This window comes from Melospiza melodia, chromosome 5, assembly GCF_035770615.1.
Source record: "Melospiza melodia melodia isolate bMelMel2 chromosome 5, bMelMel2.pri, whole genome shotgun sequence".
NCBI lineage: Eukaryota > Metazoa > Chordata > Aves > Passeriformes > Passerellidae > Melospiza > Melospiza melodia.
The window spans coordinates 85,512,113-85,521,561 of NC_086198.1; the positions used below are offsets into that span (position 1 = coordinate 85,512,113).

Here is a 9,449-nt window from a genome sequence, read left to right on the forward strand (position 1 = left end):
TAAAAAAACCCCAACCCAACAGCCAAATCCCTGAACCAACTAGCCTGTCCTGTTCCTTTACCAGGAAGAATCCCATGAAGAATGAAACTGGCCCATCCAGCCAACACCTGTGTGGAGTGGAGCACCCTATCCCACGCACACAGTGCGAGTGGAAAGAAGCCAAATGTGCCTTACACACCCCCAGCCCTGCAGGTGCCTGCAAGCCTTGCCTCAAGTGCTGCTGAATGAAACCGTGTCTGAGAGTCAGGAGTGAAGCAGAGCATGTGGATTACACTGTAAAACCCAGTGCTCACCCAGCAGGAAATACAGACCTAGCAGCAAACAAATCTTGCTTGTGCCATGAGTCACAGCCCTCTACCAAAGACACACTCTGAGTACATGAGAAGGCTTCACCTTTTACAGCAGCACTGGCAGGGGCTGGGGAATTCTCCATTACCTGTTAGCCTGAGGATAATGAATCATAAACAGATTGTGGGGACAGTAATGTTCAGGGTCTGAATGAAAAGGAATAAAGATGGCCTCCTTGTTTAAAATCTGTTTTAACTAGATGAACTACATACTGATGATGTTGGCATCTCTCCTCAATGTACTGTTTGGAATTTACAACAAAAATGACCACATAAAATATTTTTTGAAGTAATTTTTGCCTTTTACACATATGGACTTTCTCAAATGAATAGAATAAAATCAGTTATAACATAATAATTTGCTTCCACGGGCTTGCGGTACAAGAAACAATAAAGCCAGAGCATTTCTGTAGAATCTGATTATTCAACAGGGCTATGTTTGCAGTTGCCATTACCATTACTGAAGGAAAACCAAATTTCACAAAGGCGGATGTCAAAGAGGTTATTCAATATATTTCTTTCTGAATGTTAAAAAACAGTGTAGCAATAATGGCCATAAAATGACCTAACAGCTGTATACCAGAAATGGTTCTAGTCAGGGAAATAACTGAGTCCCATCAGCAGTTTCCCTTATATAGACAAATAAATGCCACAAAATTGGTATGCTGTCAAAAAGAACACAGGAGAGTGACAAGTTGTTTTGGAGCAATGAACGCAATAAGGCAAATTTTCTCAAAAAGTCTGAAAAAAAGTATTCAGTAGAGGCTTTTGGCATTTGCTCATGCAGAGACTTCTTCCCCTGCAACTGAAGGAAAGCCCACATCTCAGGTGTTATCAGTGAGACAAACAAGTGAATTCTGTTATGCACCATATTTACTATGAAATATTCTTACTGTATTTTGTTTCTTTTTAATTATTGGTAGAAAATAATCTATGAATTCAAAAAACTAAGTTAAATGAGAACCAGCTGCTATACATTCAATCTAAAAGTTACAACTTTTCATATCTGTCTAGTGGCTTTTATCTACCAATGTGCTGTTATCTGCAATAAAGTAAATTATAATTGCTACAAGGAAGAACATAATAATTAAAGGGATATATATGACATCCTACATTACTGCCTGAACTGCTTTACAGCCAGATGACTACTTTAGTGAAATTGAGTAAAAAGAGACTGACACTACAGCAGAGTGTAACTGCTGCAAGGTGACCCTCTACATCGAACACTTACTATTTGTCCATGGCTATTTTTAGTCACAAATCTGGGTAGATCTCATTAATGACGCTGTAGACATGGTCTAATAATCTGATGAAGCTGGGACACGGTCAAGGTTTTAGACTTTCTTTTTTTAAACCAACAAACACATTGAATTTCTATCAGACTTTTAAAAAAATTTGTACAAATTACTGGCCTATATTTTGGTATTTAATGACAATTAATGTCATGGAAAACATCTAATTTTCTGAGAGTAGAAGCAGAGATACTATCTCCAGCCTATGCTTTGGAATCACTGTGGATCATATTCTGTCTTCTCTTGACACTTGAGGGCCTTGGGTCCTCAAGGCTACTACATTACATTGGGCCTTGAAACCTACAATCTACCATGCTCTCTGAGAAAGTCTACTCACCACGTTTAACAAGAGATCCAACTGCTACCAAACTGCCCTAAGTTTTATCAAATTTCTCCTGACTGTAGTCTTGGAGACAATTCTGTTGTAGAAACCGAAGGGTCCCAAAATGCACTGCAATCTCACTGTTTGGGATGTTTGTTGACTGTGTTTCTGTATATTGTTCCCCTTGACTTCAGATTAAACTGTTAACTTATCTGAAAGAGTCAAGCACTCAGACCTAGAGAAATTACTGGCCATTTGATTGCCATTCACTTCCTGATGCGATTTATCTCTGATAAAACCTGAAATAATGCAGTGACCTTGGTTTTATCCCATCGTATCAACTCTGCTTTTCCTGCTGCCCAGCTCTAGCTTGCCTGGCTGCCTCCCGGTTGCTGAAACACAAAGCAGGCTGGTATCATTTCCTGATGACACAAGTGATACAAGCAGCTCCTCAGAACACCATGTCTTGTCTTGATGGCAATGCTGCCCCACACCATCTTCACCAGCCATTCAGGAATACCACAATTTAGCAGTCAACACTACTGTGTGATGTGGCCCAGCCCTCAGAAGTTTTGTATGCTGTGCATCAAACATTATTAATTTCTCTGTTAGTTTCACAACATCCCTGCAGGTCTCTTAGACCAACCTGAAACATGGACACATGAAAAGCAAACACTTGTTTTGTTGCCCAAAAGTCCAGCATGTAGGTCTTCACAGCACCTCCCACAGCTCTAGAGAATTTTGGAGCACAGTAAATCACAATGCAAGCTCTTTTAGTATTTTCATTTCATTTTCCAAATGTCAAAGGCATTACAACGCCAACCCAACCAAGCAGAGACCTTAGAGTATCTGCTCCCCTTTGTTCTTCCCTACAGCCCCTGTGTTTGTGCACATTAAGTAAAGCTGTTAAACTAGTGGCACCAAAACCTCACAGAGGTTTGGCAAATTACATTTCATGCTTTGTTTGAGAAGGAAACATCACAGAATGTTACTGAGAGAATACAAACATGAAAATCTCATGAGTTTTCCTTCCTCTTCTCTCTTGCCCACATAAAAAATTGTGGAACCAATGGGAAAGGTGTGCTCTGCCAATTACAAGCAGGCTAGGTATCTGCTCAACAGTTTGGTAAATCCAAAATTACTAGGCAAGGGAGCTCAAGAGAGAAGCATATCACCTCCCTCTGCGCTGCTGAAGACCATGCACAGTCAATAACCAAGCAACAGCCTCTTGTGAATGAAAAATTAAACACAAAGTACATCTCTGCAAACTAGCTGTAGGAGGCACAGCCACATATGAGTAGCTGTAAACAGCTGTAATACACTAAACATTCTAATGTGTGGCAGGTGACAATGAAAGAGAAGCATTTTGACATTGGATTTAATTCTAGTGCTGTCTGCTGCCATGGGCAGGGACACCTCCAACTAGTCAGGTTGCTCAGAATCCCATCCAAACTGGCCTTGAACAACTCCAGGGATGGGGATGAGGAATGGAATGTACTCTTGGGATAGTAACTTGATATTTATGAAGATCTGGTTTATGGAGGACTTGGGCCACCAGCAGGAAAGTTCCTGCTACAGCTCAGTCTCTTGCATCAAACCAGCAGTTATTGATCAAGTCTTCACCCTACAACTTTACACCAGCTTTTAAATACTCTAAACGTGGGTCACTGAGTGACAAAAATGTTAGATAAAAACCAAGAGCCCAAGCAGAAAAATCATATGGTAACTCAACAGAGTAATTAATCTTTCATATGTGTATATATATATATATATATATATATCCATACATCCATCACAAATACATGAAATAAGCTAGAGAACAGGTAAAATGTGGATTCTGGCCCCTGAAGTGAGTTCTTCTGCATCCAGTTTGTGAGATTACCAATGGAAAGAATGACTCTTTTATGCTCCTTCAGTGTTTGCTAAGTTGGCTTTGTCCCAGTATTCCTACCCACGTCATCCTATTCATTAAAGAATGCTCAAGGTACACGTGGTGCAAAGATTGTTCAGGGTACCAGGTGCACACTAGGCCTGAAATACATGTGGCTGTAAATTAAGTGGAAAAATACATAAATATGGAGGCAAAAGAACAAGCAAGAAGTTAGTGGTGAGCATAATAAAACTAGAAAAATATATGTGAAAAGGTACAGAGCAAAAGGCACTGAAATGGAACTATAGTCAAAAGGAAAAAGAAGGGTAAATACAGAAAAAGGCTAAAACAGACAAAAAATTTTCTTCTTTTCTTTTCTAATGAAAAATGAAAAGGCAGCCTACAAAAATTAATGCTGTGTGTACAAGTGTTTGTGCATGAGGACCAAACATGCATCCTTACCACTTTTCTTAACACCTGTAGCACCACAGTTTTAAAAGTTACAGTTACTTTGACAAGTATTCCAATTATTCCTACCTTTCAAACCTGGAAGATTTAGCTTATGCAAATGAAAACATTTGTATGTGACCACAGGTCTGAATCCATCAGCTTCTGGTCTTTTACACCAAGATTTTTAACCCCATCTTATGTTTCAAATGTCTACCACCTGCAATGGGAGAGTGTTTGTTTAGAGCTACCATGTCTTTTCTTGCCTCTGTTACCTTGTACTTTGTAAGCATTTCAAGATTTTTATGAAATGCTCAGGGGGAAAAAATTACCCAGCAGACACTGAAGCTAGGAAGCCTTGAGAAAATCTGTACCACTGGGGGATATGGTAAATTCAAAAACTTATCACAAGTTACTTCAGAAGTCAGAGCCACTTTCTTACAGACCCATTAGGATTTGGAGTTAATGGGTAAAACACATGGAGTGAATTACAACAACCAAAGAAAAAGGAAGGCAAAAGAAGAAAATCTTGACATCACCCAGAACAACAGGCTGTAAGCCTGCTGTGGAAACAGAGAGAAAGATAGGAAAGGTGGAATATAAGTCACAATGCCTCTAAATTTTCCTGAAAAAAAGAAATTATATGTATGTTTAAGTATCTACAAAAATGCAGCTTAGCACAGTCATTAAACTTTACTAAAATCAAGAAGCCCCTAAACTGAAGTAGGTGTTCAATTTTACGATAGAGTTTTTAGGTTTAACTACATAAAAAGTAAAAAAGTTCCAAAGTAATTCTAAATGACATTTTAAAGCAGGAAACAGCAACATTTTCTCTGAACACACCTCATGATTTGCCTCCCATCTGAAATCACCCCCATCCCAAATAAAACTCCATTTGATAAATGAGATGTCAGATTCAACACTGCACAACCAGAATACCACTAAAAGTGCACTTTTCACTTTCTCCTGGATCATTTTGTGTTCTTGGAAGTCCTGTATTCACAGTCTCCATTTCTAGATGTACTGTGCTTGCACAGATCTGGGTCCATACAAACTCCTACTGAAAAGCACCAAGAGCAGTGACAGGTTCAACACCCTAAACTCAAATATTTATCTTTTTGACAGGTCAGGGCTTTAGGCCTTACACTCAGTTAACATAATGGAGGCAAAGCCCTCCTGAAAACAAGGGAATTCACCTGTGTGCATCATCCTGTAGGACAGTAGACTCAGTCAGGTTTACTCAGGCCAATGCCATTTGCACAGAAGTTTCATCTGCTAGCTGTAAGTACAAAATTACTGTTTTTGCAGTAATGCAAAGTAAAAATCAGCATGCCAGCCTGCTTCATGAATTTGGCTAATAAACAGATTTGTCTTCAATAATACTCCTTTAAGTTATACTGACCTCAAGTTGCTTTGAGTTTGCTAACTTACCCTATGTGAAAATATGTACCTAAAAAAGCTGTGGATGTTTTAATGGGGATGCAGTGGACAATAAAGTTTCTGTTCATGTAACTGGAAAATCCTCCACCTGTTGAGGCTCATGGACACGGTGCTATTACATTCTTTTCTCCCAGAGTATAAATGTCACCATGGGTCCCACAACCCCTTCATATGTGATTGAAGTGAAGTGAGCACACAAGGCACAGGGGCAGCCCGGTCACCCAGGCCGGTGCCGCAGCTGGGCTGGGCTGGGCTGCTCCTCCGGCCCGAGGCCTCGGCCGCCCCCGCAGCTCAGGGAATCCTCGGCGCTTCCAAACCAGCCACAGCCGCAGCAGCAGCGCCCTGCAGCCGCTCTCCGCAGCCCCAGCACGTTAACACACGGAGCGGCTCACAGGCCCTTCCTGCAGCGCTCCGCAGCAGCGCCGGGCCGCGGCGGCAGCCCGAGCAGGGCAGCGCCGGCGCCAGACGTGGCCACAGGGCGCAGCCGTGCCCGGCACAGCTCGGCGTCCCCCGCCCGCTGCCGCAGCCGCCCAAGGGCCGGGTCCCCTGCCGACGGCTGTGCCCCTGGCCCCGGCACTTCCTCGAGGCGCGGGGAGCGGCCGGGCCCGCCCGCCGCTCCTCCTCGCTGCCCGGCGCCCCGGCCCGCGGCCCCCCCGCCGCCTCACCTCGCTCAGCAGCCCCTGCCAGTCGCTCTCGCTGCGGTGGGAGCCCATGGCTCCGGCGGGCCGCGGCGCCAGTGAGCGGCTCCTCCCGGCCCGGCCTTCGCCGAGCAAGCCGCGGGAGAGGCGGGGACTGCGGCCACCTCTGCCGGCCCGCCCTGCCCCCCGAGCGCCGCCGGGACCGCACGGCCGAGCTGCCGGCGGGGCCGGGCCGCGGGGCAGAGCGGCGGGGCCCGAGCGGCACCTGCCGAGGGCTCTGCGGGAGCCTCTGGGGTGCTGTCCCACAGAAGGGTCCTCCTCTCCTTACGTGCGCCTCCTGCATGACAGCTCGGCACTGCTGCCATCCCAGGCCCTGGACAGCCAGCCTTCTGTGAGAACCGGTCCATGAGGGAAGCGGCAGCAGGGAGGTTTTAGTATTAGATGTGTGTAACAGAATTATGTAAGCACCTGTGTTGGGTGTGTATTGTAAACCGCAGCGGGAGGACAAGGGAACCGCTTTTTCGAAACATGATAGTAGAACACTGCCCACTTTGGGCACAGATCTCCGCTGTTGCTCAGTTCACGGAGGTGTAAATAACCTCATGACCCAGGACTTGATCTGGCTCCTTTATTTCCCGGTTACCACAGACGCTCCTCCATCACCGGAACCCAAGCACAGCGCGCACACAGCGCTGCTGGGAGATGCAAAGCTGTGTTTCGTGTCAGGTACAAACAGGCGACGTGTGTATTTGTGAATGCGAAATGTGTGGGCCGCGACAATGGGAGAGCTGTGAATTCTAATAATAACTGAGGAAAATAAAGCATGGAAAAAGGCCTTTGAACCTATCGTTTGTTTGCAATTAACCCTGGTTGATTTAGGAGCATTGGAATTAAGGTGTTAAATGAAATAAACAGGGCTAGGAGACTTCTTCTCCTGTGTAATGCCTTTATTAAAAAGTGATCAGCTCAGGATTGGGCGGCTCGACGGGTCTGCAGCGTCCGTCGTCTCCCAGGGCGACTCAGAAGAGGAAGATATGCGCAGCTCTGTCCACCAGGAGCAGAGCTGGGGATCAGATCCTCTTGGGAGCCTTTTTGGGTCTCCTGATCCCATAAGATGGTGTCAGATGTTGCCCCTCCCACTCAGTCGGCCTGGTCTCAGCTCCGGGGTCAACTCCCATGGTCAGGGCGAGAGGGTCCGAAGGTGTTCCGCGTCTCTGCAGGCTCGGCACTCGGTTCTTCACGTCCAGACATCACTCTAGTCTCTCAACTCTTAGGTGGCTCGTTGTTTTTGGGGTTTCTCCATGAGTTTGGAGATGGGGGTCTCACAAAGCATTCTGGTCTTGCGAGTCACTTTGCATAACCCCCCCCACCTTCTCAGGTGTCTTCACTATTCTGGGAAAGGTACAACTTAGCTTCGGGCAAGGTCCCCACCCAGGAGAAGAGCCATTACCTCGCCCCAGCCAGGGCTTTTACTAATACAAAAACAACCATTAACGACAACGACCCGTGATTACAATAACAAAACACACAGAACTTGGGCAGGGCCAGTGGTCTGGCTGCCTTTTTGAAACTTTTTCTTATAAAAAAATATTAACCGAGTTTTTGTTCATAACATTAAAGATGTTGCTTTTTGCTTGCATTTAATCCATAAAAAGCTCTGCAATAATAACCTTTTGAAGTATAATTTTAGAATATTACTTGTATCCTTGAAACTATAGCTTTGGAATATATATAAAGGAAATGTGCTTATCTCACCCCTTATTGAAGCAGAGAAAAACAGCTTGAGAAAGGAAGATGAACATCACCTTAAGGATTTATGATTTCGACCAAAGGTAAGCTGGACATCACTGTTATGAGATTTATAGTCTCTGCAATTGAAAGGTGGACACACATCTGGGGAGCTGGACCCCACCAGATGGGATTCGTCTTTCTTCTTTCGGAAACTGGACCGTCACCATCTGGGGATACTCCTTTGAGATACATCCTGAGAAATTAAAATCACAATAGTGTATGGAATTGTATGTGATAATAAAAATTGCTTATGAGTAAAATATTGGAAATAGAAACTGCTGAAAAAAACTGATGGGTACCCCATAAACCTGTAACCATCAATTATCAGTGTGCAGTTGGAGGGAAAACTTCCCCCACTGTACCCAGCGCTGTATTGCTCATACTTTACCATATTAAATAATAAATTGATTGCTGCTTTGTTGTAGTGTGTTCATTAAGTTCATTTAATTCCTCCCCCATTTTATGTATCTGCTCCCCCCATTTTGTGTGAAATGGTTCTGCCGTCCTCAGTTTTCCCGCCACAGCCCTGCCAGTTCTATTGTCAATCTGTTAGGTTATATAATTCCTCCTCCCTTTTTCCCTTATATGTAGGCTTTTTCTCCTCCCTGGGCCAAGTCAATCACCCCCCCACTCCACCTAGTATTCCAGAAGCTTCTCCTCTTTGGGGGTTGTGTTTGGCTGTGGTCCCGGGACCCCTCCCATACCTAGTACCTATTGGGCTCTCCACTATGTCATTTGTGTTAAGTTCATCCCCTCTTCTCCCCCTATTGGTCTTCTGTAAACCCCTCCCGGGTCCACTCCTTCCCTTTATAACCCTGAAGCACCCTTTGTTCTGGGCCATTCGCTGGGACATCGTGGGCGTTCCAATAAACCAAGTTTAGCCCCCCTGGCAAGTGTCCAGCTCCTTCCATCTCGTCGTTTGGCAGCGATTCCAGTCCGCAGCCAGCACAGCCCGAGGCCTTACGATGCTGAGGGGTGCTGGCAGGTTATGCAGCGAGGTGTCGGCCTTAACCTCAGCCAGCCGGACTCTGACCTTCTCTGCTCTAGAAGGCTAGATACACGTCATTGCACTGCTTGAATATTGGCCTAGTCAAGCTTCTTATTTATAACACTGCTCACCCTTCCTGGTGCCTCTGCTCCAGCCATGCCCTCTGCAGCTCCCACGGGTACAACATCCCCACAGACCACATCAGGTGCAATCATTATCGTGCTCCTAACACAGCAAGTATCCCCAGGACTTATATTTTCCAGGCAGAGTCCAAGTGTAATTGCATGGAGAATTCGAGCAGTTTAACCCACAAG

The 9,449-nt window shown here is 45.0% G+C and overlaps 1 protein-coding gene across 4 annotated transcripts in view; it reads right to left on the reverse strand.

The window, feature by feature from the left end:
• Positions 1 to 6,489, reverse strand: part of CCDC149 (coiled-coil domain containing 149) — a 51,552-nt gene extending 45,063 nt beyond the window's left edge. For all 4 annotated transcript variants that reach the window (XM_063157733.1, XM_063157732.1, XM_063157731.1 and 1 more), the window contains exon 1: positions 6,384 to 6,489. In XM_063157733.1, coding sequence (XP_063013803.1) covers positions 6,384 to 6,431 — 48 coding nt within the window. In that variant the 5' untranslated portion in view covers positions 6,432 to 6,489. The remainder of the gene's footprint in view (positions 1 to 6,383) is intronic.
• Between the last annotated feature and the right edge of the window lie 2,960 nt (positions 6,490 to 9,449).